Consider the following 23837-nt stretch of genomic DNA (forward strand, 5'->3'; position numbering starts at 1 on the left):
TCCTACACCCAGGGGTGAATCCTGTAGTGTACATCCTACACCCAGGGGTGAATCCTGTAGTGTACATCCTACACCCAGGGGCTAATCCTGTAGTGTACATCCTACACCCAGGGGTGAATCCTGTAGTGTACATCCTACACCCAGGGGTGAATCCTGTAGTGTACATCCTACACCCAGGGGTGAATCCTGTAGTGTACATCCTACACCCAGGGGTGAATACTGTAGTGTACATCCTACACCCAGGGGTGAATCCTGTAGTGTACATCCTACACCCAGGGGTGAATCCTGTAGTGTACATCCTACACCCAGGGGTGAATCCTGTAGTGTACATCCTACACCCAGGGGCTAATCCTGTAGTGTACATCCTACACCCAGGGGTGAATCCTGTAGTGTACATCCTACACCCAGGGGCTAATCCTGTAGTGTACATCCTACACCCAGGGGTGAATCCTGTAGTGTACATCCTACACCCAGGGGCTAATCCTGTAGTGTACATCCTACACCCAGGGGCTAATCCTGTAGTGTACATCCTACACCCAGGGGTGAATCCTGTAGTGTACATCCTACACCCAGGGGTGAATCCTGTAGTGTACATCCTACACCCAGGGGTGAATCCTGTAGTGTACATCCTACACCCAGGGGTGAATCCTGTAGTGTACATCCTACACCCAGGGGTGAATCCTGTAGTGTACATCCTACACCCAGGGGTGAATCCTGTAGTGTACATCCTACACCCAGGGGTGAATCCTGTAGTGTACATCCTACACCCAGGGGTGAATCCTGTAGTGTACATCCTACACCCAGGGGTGAATCCTGTAGTGTACATCCTACACCCAGGGGTGAATCCTGTAGTGTACATCCTACACCCAGGGGTGAATCCTGTAGTGTACATCCTACACCCAGGGGTGAATCCTGTAGTGTACATCCTACACCCAGGGGCTAATCCTGTAGTGTACATCCTACACCCAGGGGTGAATCCTGTAGTGTACATCCTACACCCAGGGGCTAATCCTGTAGTGTACATCCTACACCCAGGGGTGAATCCTGTAGTGTACATCCTACACCCAGGGGTGAATCCTGTAGTGTACATCCTACACCCAGGGGCTAATCCTGTAGTGTACATCCTACACCCAGGGGCTAATCCTGTAGTGTACATCCTACACCCAGGGGTGAATCCTGTAGTGTACATCCTACACCCAGGGGTGAATCCTGTAGTGTACATCCTACACCCAGGGGTGAATCCTGTAGTGTACATCCTACACCCAGGGGTGAATCCTGTAGTGTACATCCTACACCCAGGGGCTAATCCTGTAGTGTACATCCTACACCCAGGGGCTAATCCTGTAGTGTACATCCTACACCCAGGGGTGAATCCTGTAGTGTACATCCTACACCCAGGGGTGAATCCTGTAGTGTACATCCTACACCCAGGGGCTAATCCTGTAGTGTACATCCTACACCCAGGGGTGAATCCTGTAGTGTACATCCTACACCCAGGGGCTAAATCCTGTAGTGTACATCCTACACCCAGGGGCTAATCCTGTAGTGTACATCCTACACCCAGGGGTGAATCCTGTAGTGTACATCCTACACCCAGGGGTGAATCCTGTAGTGTACATCCTACACCCAGGGGATAATCCTGTAGTGTACATCCTACACCCAGGGGTGAATCCTGTAGTGTACATCCTACACCCAGGGGTGAATCCTGTAGTGTACATCCTACACCCAGGGGTGAATCCTGTAGTGTACATCCTACACCCAGGGGTGAATCCTGTAGTGTACATCCTACACCCAGGGGTGAATCCTGTAGTGTACATCCTACACCCAGGGGTGAATCCTGTAGTGTACATCCTACACCCAGGGGCTAATCCTGTAGTGTACATCCTACACCCAGGGGTGAATCCTGTAGTGTACATCCTACACCCAGGGGTGAATCCTGTAGTGTACATCCTACACCCAGGGGTGAATCCTGTAGTGTACATCCTACACCCAGGGGTGAATCCTGTAGTGTACATCCTACACCCAGGGGTGAATCCTGTAGTGTACATCCTACACCCAGGGGTGAATCCTGTAGTGTACATCCTACACCCAGGGGTGAATCCTGTAGTGTACATCCTACACCCAGGGGTGAATCCTGTAGTGTACATCCTACACCCAGGGGTGAATCCTGTAGTGTACATCCTACACCCAGGGGTGAATCCTGTAGTGTACATCCTACACCCAGGGGTGAATCCTGTAGTGTACATCCTACACCCAGGTGTGAATCCTGTAGTGTACATCCTACACCCAGGGGTGAATCCTGTAGTGTACATCCTACACCCAGGGGTGAATCCTGTAGTGTACATCCTACACCCAGGGGTGAATCCTGTAGTGTACATCCTACACCCAGGGGTGAATCCTGTAGTGTACATCCTACACCCAGGGGCTAATCCTGTAGTGTACATCCTACACCCAGGGGCTAATCCTGTAGTGTACATCCTACACCCAGGGGTGAATCCTGTAGTGTACATCCTACACCCAGGGGTGAATCCTGTAGTGTACATCCTACACCCAGGGTGAATCCTGTAGTGTACATCCTACACCCAGGGGTGAATCCTGTAGTGTACATCCTACACCTAGGGGTGAATCCTGTAGTGTACATCCTACACCCAGGGGTGAATCCTGTAGTGTACATCCTACACCCAGGGGTGAATCCTGTAGTATACATCCTACACCCAGGGGTGAATCCTGTAGTGTACATCCTACACCCAGGGGCTAATCCTGTAGTGTACATCCTACACCCAGGGGTGAATCCTGTAGTGTACATCCTACACCCAGGGGTGAATCCTGTAGTGTACATCCTACACCCAGGGGTGAATCCTGTAGTGTACATCCTACACCCAGGGGTGAATCCTGTAGTGTACATCCTACACCCAGGGGTGAATCCTGTAGTGTACATCCTACACCCAGGGGCTAATCCTGTAGTGTACATCCTACACCCAGGGGCTAATCCTGTAGTGTACATCCTACACCCAGGGGTGAATCCTGTAGTGTACATCCTACACCCAGGGGTGAATCCTGTAGTGTACATCCTACACCCAGGGGCTAATCCTGTAGTGTACATCCTACACCCAGGGGCTAATCCTGTAGTGTACATCCTACACCCAGGGGTGAATCCTGTAGTGTACATCCTACACCCAGGGGTGAATCCTGTAGTGTACATCCTACACCCAGGGGTGAATCCTGTAGTGTACATCCTACACCCAGGGGCTAATCCTGTAGTGTACATCCTACACCCAGGGGTGAATCCTGTAGTGTACATCCTACACCCAGGGGTGAATCCTGTAGTGTACATCCTACACCCAGGGGCTAATCCTGTAGTGTACATCCTACACCCAGGGGTGAATCCTGTAGTGTACATCCTACACCCAGGGGTGAATCCTGTAGTGTACATCCTACACCCAGGGGCTAATCCTGTAGTGTACATCCTACACCCAGGGGTGAATCCTGTAGTGTACATCCTACACCCAGGGGTGAATCCTGTAGTGTACATCCTACACCCAGGGGTGAATCCTGTAGTGTACATCCTACACCCAGGGGTGAATCCTGTAGTGTACATCCTACACCCAGGGGCTAATCCTGTAGTGTACATCCTACACCCAGGGGTGAATCCTGTAGTGTACATCCTACACCCAGGGGCTAATCCTGTAGTGTACATCCTACACCCAGGGGTGAATCCTGTAGTGTACATCCTACACCCAGGGGTGAATCCTGTAGTGTACATCCTACACCCAGGGGTGAATCCTGTAGTGTACATCCTACATCCAGGGGTGAATCCTGTAGTGTACATCCTACATCCAGGGGTGAATCCTGTAGTGTACATCCTACACCCAGGGGTCAGTGTACATCCTACACCAGGGGTGAATCCTGTAGTGTACATCCTACACCCAGGGGCTAATCCTGTAGTGTACATCCTACACCCAGGGGCTAATCCTGTAGTGTACATCCTACACCAGGGGTGAATCCTGTAGTGTACATCCTACACCCAGGGGCTACTCCTGTAGTGTACATCCTACACCAAGGGGTTAATCCTGTAGTGTACATCCTACACCCAGGGGTGAATCCTGTAGTGTACATCCTACACCCAGGGAATCCTGTGAATCCTGTAGTGTACATCCTACACCCAGGGGTGAATCCTGTAGTGTACATCCTACACCCTGAATCCTGTAGTGTACATCCTACACCCAGGGGCTAATCCTGTAGTGTACATCCTACACCCAGGGGTGAATCCTGTAGTGTACATCCTACACCCAGGGGTGAATCCTGTAGTGTACATCCTACACCCAGGGGTGAATCCTGTAGTGTACATCCTACACCCAGGGGCTAATCCTGTAGTGTACATCCTACACCCAGGGGTGAATCCTGTAGTGTACATCCTACACCCAGGTCTGAATCCTGTAGTGTACATCCTACACCCAGGGGTGAATCCTGTAGTGTACATCCTACACCCAGGGGTGAATCCTGTAGTGTACATCCTACACCCAGGGGTGAATCCTGTAGTGTACATCCTACACCCAGGGGCTAATCCTGTAGTGTACATCCTACACCCAGGGGTGAATCCTGTAGTGTACATCCTACACCTAGGGGTGAATCCTGTAGTGTACATCCTACACCCAGGGGTGAATCCTGTAGTGTACATCCTACACCCAGGGGTGAATCCTGTAGTGTACATCCTACACCCAGGGGTGAATCCTGTAGTGTACATCCTACACCCAGGGGTGAATCCTGTAGTGTACATCCTACAACCAGGGGTGAATCCTGTAGTGTACATCCTACACCCAGGGGTGAATCCTGTAGTGTACATCCTACACCCAGGGGCTAATCCTGTAGTGTACATCCTACACCCAGGGGTGAATCCTGTAGTGTACATCCTACACCCAGGGGTGAATCCTGTAGTGTACATCCTACACCCAGGGGCTAATCCTGTAGTGTACATCCTACACCCAGGGGTGAATCCTGTAGTGTACATCCTACACCCAGGGGTGAATCCTGTAGTGTACATCCTACACCCAGGGGCTAATCCTGTAGTGTACATCCTACACCCAGGGGCTAATCCTGTAGTGTACATCCTACACCCAGGGGCTAATCCTGTAGTGTACATCCTACACCCAGGGGTGAATCCTGTAGTGTACATCCTACACCCAGGGGTGAATCCTGTAGTGTACATCCTACACCCAGGGGCTAATCCTGTAGTGTACATCCTACACCCAGGGGCTAATCCTGTAGTGTACATCCTACACCCAGGGGTGAATCCTGTAGTGTACATCCTACACCCAGGGGCTAATCCTGTAGTGTACATCCTACACCCAGGGGCTAATCCTGTAGTGTACATCCTACACCCAGGGGCTAATCCTGTAGTGTACATCCTACACCCAGGGGTGAATCCTGTAGTGTACATCCTACACCCAGGGGTGAATCCTGTAGTGTACATCCTACACCCAGGGGTGAATCCTGTAGTGTACATCCTACACCCAGGGGTGAATCCTGTAGTGTACATCCTACACCCAGGGGTGAATTCTGTAGTGTACATCCTACACCCAGGGGTGAATCCTGTAGTGTACATCCTACACCCAGGGGTGAATCCTGTAGTGTACATCCTACACCCAGGGGTGAATCCTGTAGTGTACATCCTACACCCAGGGGTGAATCCTGTAGTGTACATCCTACACCCAGGGGCTAATCCTGTAGTGTACATCCTACACCCAGGGGTGAATCCTGTAGTGTACATCCTACACCCAGGGGTGAATCCTGTAGTGTACATCCTACACCCAGGGGTGAATCCTGTAGTGTACATCCTACACCCAGGGGTGAATCCTGTAGTGTACATCCTACACCCAGGGGTGAATCCTGTAGTGTACATCCTACACCCAGGGGCTAATCCTGTAGTGTACATCCTACACCCAGGGGTGAATCCTGTAGTGTACATCCTACACCCAGGGGTGAATCCTGTAGTGTACATCCTACACCCAGGGGTGAATCCTGTAGTGTACATCCTACACCTAGGGGTGAATCCTGTAGTGTACATCCTACACCCAGGGGCTAATCCTGTAGTGTACATCCTACACCCAGGGGCTAATCCTGTAGTGTACATCCTACACCCAGGGGTGAATCCTGTAGTGTACATCCTACACCCAGGGGTGAATCCTGTAGTGTACATCCTACACCCAGGGGTGAATCCTGTAGTGTACATCCTACACCCAGGGGCAAATCCTATAGGGTACATCCTACACCCAGGGGCTAATCCTGTAGTATACATCCTACACCCAGGGGCTAATCCTGTTGTGTTTGGATGTGCTGAGATCTTTATGATATCATCTAACTACATGTTTTTTTAGGGGAACCTACCTGTGAAATTTGAGAATGAATCTTTCAGGACTTTCTGAGAAATAGCAGTAACAAACTTAAATGATCTAAATCCAAGATTGCGGGCTGTCGTACATCTTGTTGACAGATCAGTCTCAAATTGCAATATGCACAACTAGGGCCTTAGGGGAACCTACCTATGAAAGAGATCTCTTCAGTACTTTCTGAGAAATAGTGGTAACAAACGATCAAAATCCAAGACTGCCTGGCTGCCTGGCGACCATCTTGTTAACCAATCGGTCGCAAAATGCAATATGGGCAACAAGGATCCTAGGGAAACCTGCATATAACATATGAGAAAGATTCCTGTAGCCCTTTGTCAGAAATAGCAGCAACAAGAAATGTTAATGGACAGATGGACCACGAATAAACCTGTGTGCTGGTTTTTTACAGCCATTGAATATAATACAACTCGAGTACCATTCTTTATAAAACGCTTTATTTTAGTTTTTTGTCATGACATAAATGACAGGTTGTGACACAGAACATGAAGCTGCTTTGGCCGTTGGGCATCTACTGCTTGAACTCAAAGTCACTGAACCTTAACATCTAGTTTGTTTAGTGAACCAGTATAGCTTTGTAGTGAACCAGTATAGCTTTGTAGTGAACCAGTATAGCTTTGTAGTGAACCACTGTAGCTTTGTAGTGAACCAGTGTAGCTTTGAAGTGAACCAGTGTAGCTTTGTAATGAACCTGTGTAGCTTTGTAGTGAACCAGTGTAGCTTTGTATTGAACCAGTGTAGCTTTGTAGTGAACCGGTGTAGCTTTGTAGTGAACCTATGTAGCTTTGTAGTGAACCAGTGTAGCGTTGTAATGAACCTGTGTAGCTCTGTAGTGAACCTATGTAGCTTTGTAGTGAACCACTGTAGCTTTGTAATGAACCAGTGTTGCTTTGTAGTGAACCACTGTAGCTTTGTAGTGAACCTGTGTAGCTTTGTAGTGAACAACTGTAGCTTTGTAATGAACCAGTGCAGCTCTGTAGTGAACCAGTGTAGCTTTACCAGTGTAGCTTTGTAGTGAACCATTGTAGCTTTGTAGTGAACCACTGTAGCTTTGTAGTGAACCAGTGTAGCTTTGTAGTGAACCTGTGTAGCTTTGTAGTGAACCACTGTAGCTTTGTAGTGAACCAGTGTAGCTTTGTAGTGAACCAGTGTAGCTTTGTAATGAACCAGTGTAGCTTTCTATTTAACCTGTAGAAATTTATAGTGAACGTTTAACTTTGCTGTGAACTTTTGTAATTATATCTACAAAGTCAGTTTGTAGAATATGGACTTAACTTCTACAAACAAATTCATTAACTTAGTGAACCTTTGTAACATTTTATTGGAGTTTGTAGTGAACTAGTATGACTATTTTCTGGTCAAAGTTTTTGTTTAGTTTTACATAAACTTGTTTCTACCTTGTGGTAGGTCTGTGACTTCTGTGACACACTTGTGGTAGGTCTGTGACTTCTGTGACACACTTGTGGTAGGTCTGTGACTTCTGTGACACACTTGTGGTAGGTCTGTGACTTCTGTGACACACTTGTGGTAGGTCTGTGACTTCTGTGACACACTTGTGGTAGGTCTGTGACCTCTGTGACACACTTGTGGTAGGTCTGTGACTTCTGTGACACACTTGTGGTAGGTCTGTGACTTCTGTGACACACTTGTGGTAGGTCTGTGACTTCTGTGACACACTTGTGGTAGGTCTGTGACTTCTGTGACACACTTGTGGTAGGTCTGTGACTTCTGTGACACACTTGTGGTAGGTCTGTGACTTCTGTGACACACTTGTGGTAGGTCTGTGACTTCTGTGACACACTTGTGGTAGGTCTGTGACTTCTGTGACACACTTGTGGTAGGTCTGTGACTTCTGTGACACACTTGTGGTAGAGACTTTGAGTTCAAACAATACACCAACATATAATTCCCTGCTCATACAGGAACATAAATGTTATGACAATAGATTAACTTCAATAACTCACATGCTCCCACTCGCTCTCACTCACTCACTCTCACTCACTCACTCTCACTCACTCACTCACTCTCACTGGCTTTCACTCACTCTCACTCACTCACTCACTCTTGCTGGCTTTCACTCACTCTCACTCACTCTGTCTCCCTCTTACTCTCTCTCACTTGCTCTCACTCACACTCACTCTCTCTCACTCACGCCAGCAGTCTCATGATGACGTACCATACAAATATAACATCGATCTGTTACTAAAGCTAACATTTAGACATTGATAAGACAACAGTCTCTTCAGCCTTGTCCAGTTCATTAGTAATAACTGATAAAACAGATCTTGTAGATTGACTGAGAATTTTAATGGTTACTAACATAATGGTGCATGTCTAAATTATCACTGATGTAGAAGAGATTTCACACATCTAGAGCCTAAACTTAGCAATCATCGTAATGGATGTTTACCCTCATGCCAACATGATAACTTCATCTGACTAAAACGTTAATTAATATCAAATTGTTATTAACACCTCTTGTTTTCTTCAGATTTTTGAAGAACTTGTAGATTTGTAAAAGTACCTCATCAGCTGAATTGAGCTAGAAAGCTGATTGTAAAAATTATCCGATTCAAAAGCTACTTCTAAAATTGTTTATATACAGTCAAACTGTAAATCTGTCAATATATATATATTGGTATGTACAGAATTTTCAAATCCTAAAGATGTGATAAAATCAGAAATGTATCGCAGCTTATATAAATCGTAATTTGACAAAGACTTTCAGGTTTTAGAGTGATAAAGTAAGATTAATTTCCTTGTATGCTAATTGTCTGAGTTATTGGAGAAGCAATGTTATATTTCACCAATATGATTGTATGTTTTGTGCTAATGGGCAAACTGTCTTAAATGTTTGAAAAAAACTTAAACAAAAGAAATTGACTCAAATGGTTTGTTTTGAGTTTCAAGTGCACAGGACAGGGACATTCCAGCGATATAATGAAATCCTTGAATTATCTAAATTATCACTACAGTTTCCATAAAGATGACAAATTTAGACATGACCATACCTAATATGTAATATTAGAATACAATGATCAGCAACAACAACATTATTTTCTTCACAACGTAATTTAAAAAAAAAAACATCCTCTCATAAATTATAAATTAAATTAAGATTTTCTCACAAAAATGACATTAAATAACTTCAAATGCACATTAAGATATCATATGTACAAATTATATACATATCAAATGAGTACAAGTCACAGCACAAATCCAACACACAGTTACAATAATAAATAATCAACCATCATAGATTTATCCTTGATTCCGCATAAGTCAAGTGAAAACATCAACATTCATACAGTTTTTGTATGCGAGAGATCAGCATGATTAAAACTAACCTTCAGTGAGAAATCAGCATGGTTACAGCCAATCTTCAGTGAAAGATCAACATGGATACAGCTAATCTTCAGTGAGAGATCAGCATGGTTACAGCCAATCTTCAGTGAGAGATCAGCATGGTTACAGCTAATCTTCAGTGAGAGATCAGCATGGTTACAGCCAATCTTCAGTGAGAGATCAGCATGGTTAGAGCTAATCTTCAGTGAAAGATCAGCATGATTGCAGCTGATCTTCAGTGAGAGATCAACATGGTTACAGCCAATCTTCAGTGAGAGATCAGCATGATTGCAGCCAATCTTCAGTGAGAGAGCAACATGGTTACAGCCAATCTTCAGTGAGAGATCAGCATGATTGCAGCTGATCTTCAGTGAGAGATCAACATGGTTACAGACAATCTTCAGTGAGAGATCAGAATGATTAAAGCTAATCTTCAGTGAGAGATCAGCATGGCTACAGCTAATCTTCAGTGAGAGATCAACATGGTTACAGCCAATCTTCAGTGAGAGATCAGCATGATTGCAGCCAATCTTCAGTGAGAGATCAACATGGTTACAGCTAATCTTCAGTGAGAGATCAGCATGGTTACAGCCAATCTTCAGTGAGAGATCAGAATGATTAAAGCTAATCTTCAGTGAGAGATCAGCATGGTTACAGCCAATCTTCAGTGAAAGATCAGCATGGTTACAGCTAATCTTCAGTGAGGGATCAACATGGTTACAGCCAATCCTCAGTGAGAGATCAGAATGATTAAAGCTAATCTTCAGTGAGAGATCAGCATGGTTACAGCTAATCTTCAGTGAGAGATCAGAATAATCAAAGCTAATCTTCAGTGAGAGATCAACATGGTTACAGCCAATCTTCAGTGAAAGATCAGCATGGTTACAGCTAATCTTCAGTGAGGGATTAGCATGTTTACAGTTAATCTTCAGTGAAAGATCAACATGGTTACAGCTAATCTTCAGTGAGAGATTAGCATGGTTACAGCTTATCTTCAGTGAGAGATCAGCATGGTTACAGCTTATCTTCAGTGAGAGATCAGCATGGTTACAGCCAATCTTCAGTGAGAGATTAGCATGGTTACAGCTAATCTTCAGTGAGAGATCAGCATGGTTACAGCTAATCTTCAGTGAGAGATCAGCATGGTTACATTAACTCTGCTAATTCATCCAGCAGTAGATTCGACAAATTTTGTATGGTATGATAATGATATTTTACAAATGTTTTGATTAATGAGTCAATGGTTGGTCAGTGAAATGGATCTCCAGTTCTTTGTAGTCTGTGTGCAATGGAAATGAATCTATTATGAGGACACAACAAGCCACACCCTCCTCTCTGTGCGTATAGACATACTGTTGTAGAAAACTTCTTGTAAAAAAATACATAAGGGTTCATCATTTGGTTTTCAATGACTCCGATACACAATTAAGTTCAATGGATGGATGCTAGTTGGGGATGTCTGGCGAGAGTAACTTCCCCTGGGGAGCGCCTCGTGTAGTTTGGTAGAGAGTACTGGACATTTTTTTCCTGAGTTAAATGTTTAGAGCCTCTTTCACCTCTTTTTCACATCTTAAAATTCATTCCATTTTGAGCACATTGTGTAAATCTTCCTGTGACGAACCACTGCAGTAGATGTGAGAAGAACACAGCATGATCCTACAATCACTTTTAGATGCTGCACCAACATATACATATTGCATCAAATACATAGAAAAGGGAAACCACCAATGTCACACCATTACTTCACTTTCAGAACTTAAATCTGCACCAAAAGTTCTATGTATCTCGGCCAAGTCTCTCTCTGCGGCAGCTCTCACGGCTAGTGAGCGTGTCCGCGATAACTCTATATTAATGTCTTTTGTCTTTGTTTTTTGTATGGGACTAGTTTTTTTCCAATCATTGGAGTCATTAGGGGAGTCCTGCAGACGTAACAGCCGCGTTGGACTTTTTTCTATTTTATCTAAATCTAACTCTTGTAACTCCGTGAATGATAAATCCTTTGTTCCTCCCCCCTTGTCTGTCCCTGCAAACAGAGGGTTTTTGTAGCGACGAAGATTGGCTTCATTTTCATTATTAGTCTTTTGAGCTATATATTTTGCCTCTCGTTTTGTGCGTTCTATTGCTCTCTGTCTTTTGAAATGGAACACAACAAGGCATATGATTGTGATGACTCCTAGAAGGCCAATCACCGAGCACACAGTAGGAATGATGTACGTCGAACCTGAAACAAGTGAAAACAAATATTTTAAACACATGATTTTGTACTTCCTCTTTTGTTATAGAAATGTTTTACTTTTTCTTATTAGGATAATCAGTATTGATTTAGAAAGAAGATAATCATTTCAGTCAGATCAGCACAGATGGTAATACTATTAAAATATCAATGAAGTTTTGTGATGTAAAGAGGAAATACAATTATTAACACAGATATTTACATCAAATTTCTACTGAATGAACAAAGTTATACATGGGTCAGACTGTGATGAAATTTGCAATTTATAGCCCACAGAAAGAGGTCTTCTTATTCAACAAACAGTCTTAATACAGAGGTGGTCAATAAAGACAATTTTACCTAGTACACCTTTCTCCTTAATGACTGCTGTCTCTATCTGAACCTCGATGACCGCGGCCAGAGCACTACTGTTGACAAGTTTGTGACTGATTGTGTTTGTTAGATTGTCCAGGGCACATTTCAACACTCGATCCATTTGTGAACTTGATCCATCAACTGAAGGCTCCGTGGACTGGAATTACAGAAACATCAATGAGGTAATTACTAGTAAGTTAACATACAGTAGGACAAACATCAAATCACAACAGATATTGTATAGACTTTTATTGACAGACAAGCAGGGTAGGAGTTTATTATTCTGAATATTTAACGAGGTTGAACCTGCCCGACTCACCAGCAATACTTCTATGGTGTCGGTGTGACCCGTTTGGATAGCACACATGATATAGATGTGTTTTTCCTTGCCCAGCTTCTGTATTGAGGGTATCTGTCTCAGTTTGTTACATATTGTCTCCACTGTGATACCCTGTAACAATAGATTGTATACATCATGTTTCACTTAACCAAACTGGTTGTTTCTGTGCTAGATACATGTGTTCATTTGTGTGTAAGCTATGCATCCTCGATAACTTCTCACACATTACCTTTAATATGCTTGTATATAGAAAGAAAAAGACTCTTGCATATTGTTACATAATGGTTTCATTCTACTTGTACTGAAACTATTAAATTATTTTATATTTGTTAAGGAACTACTTACCGATGGCATTTTTGATTTGTCAAATACTAATGCTAACTTGGCACATGTATTACTGAGTTGTGCCGCGTTTGGAATGCAGTTGGTTTGAAGGCCCTGGGGGGTGGGGTCCTTGATTTTGTTCACATCCTTACACTGCCCCCACGGCAGACAGGGTGGGGTAAAACAGATGTCGTCTGTCTGCACGACACAGGTCTGAGTCGGCCCACAATGTACCACATTCTCTGTCAGGTTTGGGTGTGACAAGCAGTTTTGTGGGCCACACCAGATCTGTAATTGTAAAACATCTTAATTATTACAGTGAAATAGGTTATTTTTGTATTTCAGGTACAATGAGTCTATCTTTCATTCCCTCCCCTATCCTCCCCTCCTCATACTAGACATATAAATATTTATATGCATACTGTCAGGAATCAGCAACTCCTCAACATCCCTTTTTATTCCCTTACAATGACCCAGTTATACATTACTCTACTGTTAAGCACTTTGAAGAGTTGCCTCCCCTGTACCACCCTCCATTCTGTCACAATTTGTAGGCATACCTTGCTGCAATGTACCGCACCGTTGTCACAGGTACACATGTTACACTCGTGTTCCCATGACGACTTGTCAGGGTAAATGCCTCGATTGAAGATACAAGATTGTGGCGATGGACTTTGACCTTCGACCTCAGCACATCTCGGCCCTGTCCTGCCCGGGGGACAGATACACCTATACTCCCCGATACCATCAATACATGTACTTCCGTAGGTACAGGGGCTGGACGCACACTCATTGATATCTGAGGACAAACAAATAATAGTGTGAATCCAAGAGAAGACCTTTATTCTGTATCAGACAAAGGATAAATATGTTTACAATGTCATCAGAATTATCATTCAAAGGCTGAATGTCTTTAGCTTATTACATGTAACAAGTGTTGAAAAACAAATGTTTCATCTAAAATATAGCATTTGATTTAATCCTGTTTAATAGCGAAGGAAATCTGATCCAGATCTACAAACACAAATACACAGAGAAAGCAACCTCCTCCAGATGTATACAAACTGAAGGCAATAAGTATGACGTAATATTTCGTTGTTTTATCTCCAGCATCTGTTTACATGTAGAGATGTTGTGTACAGCCTAGCATCTCCCATCATCAGTTATCAAGTTTGATAAACAGTAATGGGAGATATGCTTTAACAGAAAGGACAAAAAACTTAGACACATCAGTTTCTGATACATATCTCACTATAAACTAGATATGATGTTAACACACATTCCTGACAATCGTTTGGAATTTTAAATTTTAACTCTCCCGATCTCCCTTTCACTCTATTACATTAACATACTACTGTTTTTACCACATTCCTGTCTTCCTCGGGCCAGATTCTCACGACCCAAGTGGAGTGGCTAGTTTTTGTGAGGCTTCATTTGATTTTCATCTGTGTTACATTTACTGCTGATAGCCGAATTATTCCTGAACATTTTCTGTTTACATAGGTTTATCGCCAGCTGCAGGATTCTATTTTGCTTTTTATTGTAAGATAAATGTATGTGTACTTTTGCTACATTTAGTATCACTAGGTTAACTTTGTCAAGGCTTGATCAGATATGTAAACTATCTACTGAATAGATGGATCAATCTGATTAATGTTAAAAGGTCTCAGTAAAAACCAGAGCCAAGTTTGATACATTTATGACAGATAGCATTAGGTTAAATTAGACACAGTAATTATATCTATACATATAGATAAGAGAGTTAGACTGTCCACTGTGTAGTGTCAGGATAGAGGGACCATGCTGAGTCAGTACCCCTGGCTGAAGGGAAGGGTTGACCCCCGTGGTGACCACATGATAGCAGGTCTCAGTAAGAGCTAAAATAAATGTGTTTGTTTTATATTTAAAACAAGTAATAAGTAAAGAATTATAATAGTGAATAATGTAATTTACTAAGCATTGGATACAGCAAGATGTGTATTATTGATATACTGAGTTACAATTCTATAGGCAGTATAGTTTGGAAGCTGTATAGCTTTTACAGTAATGTTTAGTGTGTGAAAGTCAGTATTTCTAATGTAACATTTGTAATTAATAATAGTTCTATATATTTTCTACATCATAAGAAAGAAGATAAATTTATCTTTAATTTGCAACCTTTATATTGGTTGTGTACTGTATGGTTTCATTAATATATTAGGATAAAGATGTATCAGAAACACAGACTAGGCCTGTCAGGCAAAACCTAGAGATCCTTAGGGAGTCTGATTAGGGTGTCTTCTACCAGGTGTTGCAGGGACTTGTATAGTAAGGTCTTAGAGCCCAAAATACAGTTCCAGAGAGACTAGTAGTTTGAGAAGTTCTAGAAGTGACAAAAGGTTATAGTAAGACCATTGGAATATATATATATAAACATGGAGTGCAATTGGTGAATGTGAGATGCTGATGATGTAAAATTGTGGAACCCTAAGTAATAAATATGAGGAACTGGCAGTACGGATTGGACATTATATTTTTAGTGTAAACTAAGCATAATCATTATGTATGATTATGCAAGTGCTATGACCAGCCACGAGGGCCGGTCATACATTTCTAACTGCATGTGCTGCCTTACACATATCTTTGTAAGCAGAAATAAGCTAGTAACAAAATACAGTCAATCACATGGTAGTAACAAAATGTCGGCAATTGTATGGTGGTAACATAATGCAATGTGCAAAACAGTCTGGGGAGGCTGAAAAACAGCATTAATCTGGGGAGGCTGAAAAACAGCATCAGTCTGGGGAGGCTGAAAAACAGCATCAGTCTGGGGAGGCTGAAAAACAGCATTAATCTGGGGAGGCTGAAAAACAGCATTAATCTGTGGAGGCTGAAAAACAGCATTAATCTGGGGAGGCTGAAAAACAGCATTAATCTGGGGAGGCTGAAAAACAGCATTAATCTGGGGAGGCTGAAAAACAGCATTAATCTGGGGAGGCTGAAAAACAGCATTAATCTGGGGAGGCTGAAAAACAGCATTAATCTGGGGAGGCTGAAAAACAGCATCAGTCTGGGAGGCTGAAAAACAGCATTAATCAGGGGAGGCTGAAAAACAGCATTAATCTGGGGAGGCTGAAAAACAGCATTAATCTGGGGAGGCTGAAAAACAGCATTAATCTGGGGAGGCTGAAAAACAGCATTAATCTGGGGAGGCTGAAAAACAGCATTAATCTGGGGAGGCTGAAAAACAGCATTAATCTGGGGAGGCTGAAAAACAGCATCAGTCTGGGAGGCTGAAAAACAGCATTAATCTGGGGAGGCTGAAAAACAACATTAATCTGGGGAGGCTGAAAAACAGCATTAATCTGGGGAGGCTGAAAAACAGCATTAAATCGTGTGGTACACTTACTGACACGGCAGTCAGGTCCCGCAAAACCCTGGGCACACACACAACGGTACCAGTTAACGCCGTCCAAACACCGACCACCATTGTAACTGTAACAGAAAGACATATAGGCAATAATCAGTAATGTACAAAGAATCAACAAATCCATGACAACTAGCCCAGAGTTTGAAGAGACTCAAACAACTTACAATGGGAATGGGTTACAGTCGTTGATGCTGTACTGACAGACAACTTACCATGGCAATGGGTTACAGTCGTTAATGTTGTACTGACTGACAACTTACCATGGGAATGGGTTACAGTCATTGGTGTTGTACTGACAGACAACTTACCATGGGAATGGGTTACAGTCGTTGATGTTGTACTGACTAACAACTTACCATGGGAATGGGTTACAGTGGTTCATGCTGTACTAATGAACAACTTACCATGGGAATGGGTTAGAGTCATTGGTGTTGTACTGACTGACAACTTGCCATAGGAATGGGTTACAGTGGTTCATGCTGTACTGACTGACAACTTACCATGGGAATGGGTTACAGTCGTTGGTGTTGTACTGACAGACAACTTACCATGGAAATGGGTTACAGTCATTAATGCTGTACTGACTGACAACTTACCATGGGAATGGGTTACAGTCGTTGGTGTTGTACTGACAGACAACTTACTATGGGAATTGGTTACAGTAGTTGATGTTGTACTGACTGACAACTTACCATGGGAATGGGTTACAGTCATTGGTGTTGTACTGACAGACAACTTACCATGAAAATGGGTTACAGTCGTTGATGTTGTACTGACTGACAACTTACCATGGAAATGGGTTACAGTCATTGATGCTGTACTAACAGACAACTTAGCATGGGAATGGGTTACAGTCATTGGTGTTGTACTGACAGACAACTTACCATGAAAATGGGTTACAGTCGTTGGTGTTGTACGGACAGACAACTTACTATGGGAATGGGTTACAGTCGTTGATGTTGACTGACAGACAACTTACTATGGGAATGGGTTACAGTCATTGATGCTGTACTAACAGACAACTTATCATGGGAATGGATTACAGTCATTGATGCTGTACTAACAGACAACTTACCATGGGAATGGGTTACAGTCGTTGGTGTTGTACTGACAGACAACTTACTATGGGAATGGGTTACAGTAGTTGATGTCGACTGACAGACAACTTACTATGGGAATGGGTTACAGTCGTTGGTGTTGTACTGACTGACAACTTACCATGGGAATGGGTTACAGTCATTGGTGTTGTACTGACTGACAACTTACCATGGGAATGGGTTACAGTCATTGATGTTGTACTGACAGACAACTTACCATGAAAATGGGTTACAGTCGTTGATGTTGTACTGACTGACAACTTACCATGGGAATGGGTTACATTAATTGATGCTGTACTGACTGACAACTTACCATGGGAATGGGTTACAGTCATTGGTGTTGTACTGACAGACAACTTACCATGAAAATGGGTTACAGTCATTGATGTTGTACTGACTGACAACTTACCATGGGAATGGGTTACAGTCATTGATGTTGTACTGACAGACAACTTACAATAGGAATGGGTTACAGTCATTGATGCTGTACTGACTGACAACTTACCATGGGAATGGGTTACAGTCATTGGTGTTGTACTGACAGACAACTTACCATGAAAATGGGTTACAGTCGTTGATGTTGTACTGACTGACAACTTACCATGGGAATGGGTTAGAGTCATTGATGTTGTACTGACAGACAACTTACAATGGGAATGGGTTACAGTCATTGATGTTGTACTGACAGACAACTTACCATGGGAATGGGTTACATTCATTGATGTTGTACTGACAGACAACTTACAATGGGAATGGGTTACAGTCGTTGATGTTGTAATGACTGACAACTTACCATGGGAATGGGTTACAGTCGTTGATGTTGTACTGACAAGTTGGCCCCTCAAAGCCTTCTTTACAGATACAGGTAAAACTGTCCCCACTGTTAACACAGGTGCCCCCATTGTCACATGGAGAGGCGTCACACGCTCGTTTAGCCACTGTAATCAGAATTATCATACCTAATCAGGAATCAAAAGTATGCAAAGTTATAGATATCCTTCATTATTCATGACAAAGAGTATTAACACCAGTTAACACCAGAGATTATAAATAGTCAACAAATGATATTTACAAAACAAGTACAAGTAAGATATAGGTTGTCTTTAATGAGGTCACCAGTTAACACCAGAGATTATAAATAGTCAACACATGACACTTACAAAACAAGTAAGATATAGGTTGTCTTTATTGAGGTAAAGTGTTCTTATTCATTATTATGAGGCTGTGTACTTACGTCTCTGACAGGTGCGGCCGATGTAGTCTGGACTACATTTACAGGTGAAAGTGTCGCCGAGATCAATACAGGTACCTCCATTAGTACAGGTGGTCAACTCACACTGGCTGTATTCTGTAACTTACAAAATATATACAGTTGTCATGGATACACAACAGGGATACACAACATGTGTTGTCATGGGTACATAACACATGTTGTTTGGAATATACAACATATACATGTTGTCATGAATACATAACACATGTTATCAGACATACACAACACATGTTGTCTGGGATACATAATACATGTTGTCGGGGATAAACAACATATGTTGTCAGGCATACACAACACATGTTGTCAGGGATACATAACACATGTTGTCGGGGATAAACAACATATGTTATCAGACATACACAACACATGTTTTTGGGGATACATAACACATGTTGTCGGGGATAAACAACATATGTTATCAGACATACACAACACATGTTGTCGGGGATACATAACACATGTTGTCGGGGATAAACAACATATGTTATCAGACATACACAACACATGTTGTCGGGGATACATAACACATGTTGTCAGGGATAAACAACATATGTTATCAGACATACACAACACATGTTGTCGGGGATACATAACACATGTTGTCGGGGATAAACAACATATGTTATCAGACATACACAACACATGTTGTCGGGGATACATAACACATGTTGTCGGGGTTAAACAACATATGTTATCAGACATACACAACACATGTTTTTGGGGATACATAACACATGTTGTCGGGGATAAACAACATATGTTATCAGACATACACAACACATGTTGTCGGGGATACATAACACATGTTGCCGGGGATAAACAACACATGTCATTATATGATCTGGAGGTTTTTCATTGGATGTGCTGTGTAGGAAATCCTTCAAAATTTTATTGGTGCATAACAATCTTGAAGTGTAAAGTTTTGCTCAGCAAGACCCCCAAAAATAAAAACTTCTGGGACTCATTTCATGAAATGTTCATATGAAAAATGTTTACTTACGAAGAGTACATGTCTTGCCTTTCCAGCCTGTTGCACACTGACACACAAAGTCAGCCACCACATCTATACATAAGCCATTGTTCCTACAGGGGTTGGGGTCACATTCGTCCTTATCTGTAAACAACAAGTTAGTGAACTGTAAACAACAAGTTAGTAAACTGTAAACAACAAGTTAGTGAACTGTAAACAACAAGTTAGTGAACTGTAAACAACAAGTTAGTGAACTGTAAACAACAAGTTAGTGAACTGTAAACAACAAGTTAGTGAACTTTTATCGGTTAACAACAAATTAGTGAACTATGAAGACCAAATATCTACAAAGACAACACTGATTGTAACAGAATTGAGCGAAACACAGGTAGCACAGATGATGTGAATACTTGTTTTTATCTTTGCCTTCTCTCCTCTTCTATCTGAATACGGTTTAATACCAATTGGGAAAGCCTAGGTACCAATGATCAAGAGAGGAGGATAAACCATACCAATGGTTATAGGCTACTTACTGAGGTTACACAGGGCGCCTTCCCATCCCTCCTTACATATACACTGGTAGGAACTGACCATATCTATACAAGTTCCTCCATTCTGGCAGGGACTACTCAAACAGTCATTTATGTCTGCAAAATAAACATGTGATATAGCTACCATCACAGATAAAGGTTGTGTTGAGAGGATCTCTATTAGCTAAAAGTCATACACTATCAAAAAGATACGACAGGAAAAGTCATACACTATCAAAAAGATATGACAGGAAAAGTCAAATGACGGAAGAGAGGTTGCTCTATTGCTCCTACAACAAAGTTACTTTAGGGCGATTCTCAAGCTTATTCTCAAAAGACATGGGGAGTTTAGGATAGAAAACTTCAAGATTTCTATCAGACTTAAATGCAGTATTTAGAATTCAATAAGGATAAACTGGAAGATTTAGAAGTCTATAGTTCCTCAGAGGACATTGAATGATGTCTTGAAATGATTGAGAACTATCTTTGTGATGTATGAAGACATCTGTAACAAGCAGGTTATAAGGCGTCACATATCGACATTTGGGCTTTTATATTGGACCTTTATAAAGGTAAGTATGTTTGAATTTCGCGGGTAAAAGACAGCGCACGAATTACCTGGCCGCACGGACGGTCAGTGAATCGAGCGTAAACAGGTAAACAATGGCAGTACAGTACTGCAGAGTGAGTGTAGGAGAGTATGCTTTTAATAATGAATTTATTCATGTACATAATGTAAATAAATATAATTCAGCATCACTATACTCAGCATACATTTACATAAGGGACTTACTCTCGTGACAGTAGGTTCCAGTAAAGCCGAGGTCACAGGCACATGTAAATTCACCGTCGGGCTGACTAATACACATTCCGTGTTTACCACACACATTGGACGAGATGAGCTGAACACCTCCACGACTACTGTTGGACGGGATGGCGATTGTACAACTGTCAATCACTACAAACAAATCAAACATATCTAGTTCATCTCCTACAACTGTCAATCACTACAAACAAATCAAATATGTCAAGTCCATCTCCCCTACAACTTTCAATCACTACAAACAAATTAAATATTTCTAGTTCATCTCCTTCAACTGTCAATCACTACAAACAAATACACAATATATTTCTAGTTCATCTCCTTTCCTACAACTGTCAATCACTACAAACAAATTAAATATTTCTAGTTCATCTCCTTCAACTGTCAATCACTACAAACAAATTAAATATTTCTAGTTCATCTCCTTCAACTGTCAATCACTACAAACAAATCAAATATGTCTAGTCCATCTCCTTCAACTGTCAATCACTACAAACAAATTAAATATTTCTAGTTCATCTCCTTCAACTGTCAATCACTACAAATAAATCAAATATGTCTAGTTCATCTCCTACAACTGTCAATCACTACAAACAAATCAAATATGTCTAGTCCATCTCCTACAACTGTCAATCACTACAAACAAATTAAATATGTCTAGTTCATCTCCTACAACTGTCAATCACTACAAACAAATCAAATATGTCTAGTCCATCTCCTACAACTGTCAATCACTACAAACAAATTAAATATTTCTAGTTCATCTCCTTCAACTGTCAATCACTACAAACAAATCAAATATGTCTAGTTCATCTCCTACAACTGTCAATCACTACAAACAAATCAAATATGTCTATCATCTCCTACAACTGTCAATCACTACAAACAAATTAAATATGTCTATCATCTCCTACAACTGTCAATCACTACAAACAAATTAAATATGTCTAGTTCATCTCCTACAACTGTCAATCACTACAAACAAATTAAATATGTCTAGTCCATCTCCTACAACTGTCAATCACTACAAACAAATCAAATATGTCTAGTTCATCTCCTACAACTGTCAATCACTACAAACAAATCAAATATGTCTAGTCCATCTCCTACAACTGTCAATCACTACAAACAAATCAAATATGTCTAGTCCATCTCCTTCAACTGTCAATCACTACAAACAAATCAAATATGTCTAGTTCATCTCCTACAACTGTCAATCACTACAAACAAATCAAATATGTCTAGTCCATCTCCTACAACTACAACAATAAATATGTCTAGTCATCACTCAATACAAACAAAATCAAATATGTCTAGTCCATCTCCTACAACTGTCAATCACTACAAACATATCAAAAATGTCTAGTTCATCTCCTACAACTGTCAATCACTACAAACAAATCAAAAATATGTCTAGTCCATCTCCTACAACTGTCAATCACTACAAACAAATCAAATATGTCTAGTCCATCTCCTACAACTGTCAATCACTACAAACATATCAAAAATATCTAGTTCATCTCCTACAACTGTCAATCACTACAAACATATCAAAAATGTCTAGTTCCCACAACTGTCAATCACTACAAACAAATCAAATATGTCTAGTCCATCTCCTACGACTGTCAATCACTACAAACATATCAAAAATGTCTAGTTCATCTCCTACAACTGTCAATCACTACAAACAAATCAAATATGTCTAGTCCATCTCCTACAACTGTCAATCACTACAAACAAATCAAATATGTCTAGTCCATCTCCAGCCAATCACAACCATTCGCACTCAGTTCTTACTTTTATTTCTAACCCATTTTGTGAATTTGTTTAGAAAATTCTACAGTATTTTGTATAAGAAATTTCACCTTGACATGACCTTGAATCACAGGTGGGTTTGATCTTGTGACAGTTTTTTCCTTCCCAGCCATCATGACAGTGGCAGTAGTAGTCACCCTGTACATTAAAACAGCTGGCTCCATTTTCACAGGGACTCGGGTAACAGGGGTCAATGTCCACCTAAAACACAATCCTACGTTCTCAGAAAGCTTTTTATATCAGCTTATGAAAATTACAAAATGGTACACCTTCATTTCTTTCATTATAAAATTATTAGAAATACAATTTTCTCAACCACCGAAACATATTGTGTAACAAGAAAACATTAAAATGGATTACAACCCTGACAGGATAATCTAATGTGGTAAAATACGCTAATACTATTAGTTCTTACCTGACAGTTAAATCCAGTGAAGCCGAGCGCACATTCACAGGTGTAGCCGGCGACCTGGTCGTGGCAGATGGCGTTGTTCTGACAGGGACTACTCTCACACTCGTTGATGTCCCACTCACAGTGGCGGCCAGTATAGCCTGGTAGACAAGCACAGTGATAGCTGTTTACAAGATCCTGAAACACAGCACATTAAATCAATCACACATATGTATATACAAACTCAAATCTCCATCCTACCCCTGACCAGTAGCTATTGTGTCGGTGTGAAATGTCAATACTATTGTTCTGCCTTTCTGAAATCATATTAGTGGCAAAAGTAGTTAGATATCACATTATACTGTATAACTTCTACTTATCTCATGGAGAATTTCTTATAATTCATAGGCATGTGTCTGGATTTGCAGTGATAAGTGAGAGTTATCTCCCTTCTGCCTGCATGTACTTACCACACAGTGAGCTGCGTTCTGACATTGATGGTGGCAGTCGACTATGTCTGTAACCAATA

The 23837-nt window shown here is 41.7% G+C and overlaps 1 protein-coding gene across 2 annotated transcripts in view; it reads right to left on the reverse strand.

The window, feature by feature from the left end:
- Positions 1–6824: 6824 nt before the first annotated feature.
- The window catches only part of LOC138319391 (protein jagged-1b-like), a 225107-nt gene continuing 208094 nt past the window's right edge, over positions 6825–23837 (reverse strand). Inside the window, exons 9-22 of one of the 2 annotated variants that reach the window (XM_069262491.1) lie at positions 23779–23825; positions 23333–23506; positions 22968–23118; positions 21073–21237; positions 20283–20396; positions 19780–19893; positions 18741–18860; positions 18300–18444; positions 16389–16474; positions 13561–13799; positions 13022–13288; positions 12656–12787; positions 12322–12493; positions 6825–11970 (exon numbers count right to left, since the gene is read on the reverse strand). In XM_069262491.1, coding sequence (XP_069118592.1) covers positions 11480–11970; positions 12322–12493; positions 12656–12787; positions 13022–13288; positions 13561–13799; positions 16389–16474; positions 18300–18444; positions 18741–18860; positions 19780–19893; positions 20283–20396; positions 21073–21237; positions 22968–23118; positions 23333–23506; positions 23779–23825 — 2417 coding nt within the window. In that variant the 3' untranslated portion in view covers positions 6825–11479. The remainder of the gene's footprint in view (positions 11971–12321; positions 12494–12655; positions 12788–13021; positions 13289–13560; positions 13800–16388; positions 16475–18299; positions 18445–18740; positions 18861–19779; positions 19894–20282; positions 20397–21072; positions 21238–22967; positions 23119–23332; positions 23507–23778; positions 23826–23837) is intronic. The other variant, XM_069262492.1, reaches the window with a different exon arrangement.

The sequence above is a fragment of the Argopecten irradians genome, chromosome 3 (assembly GCF_041381155.1).
Source record: "Argopecten irradians isolate NY chromosome 3, Ai_NY, whole genome shotgun sequence".
Lineage (NCBI taxonomy): Eukaryota > Metazoa > Mollusca > Bivalvia > Pectinida > Pectinidae > Argopecten > Argopecten irradians.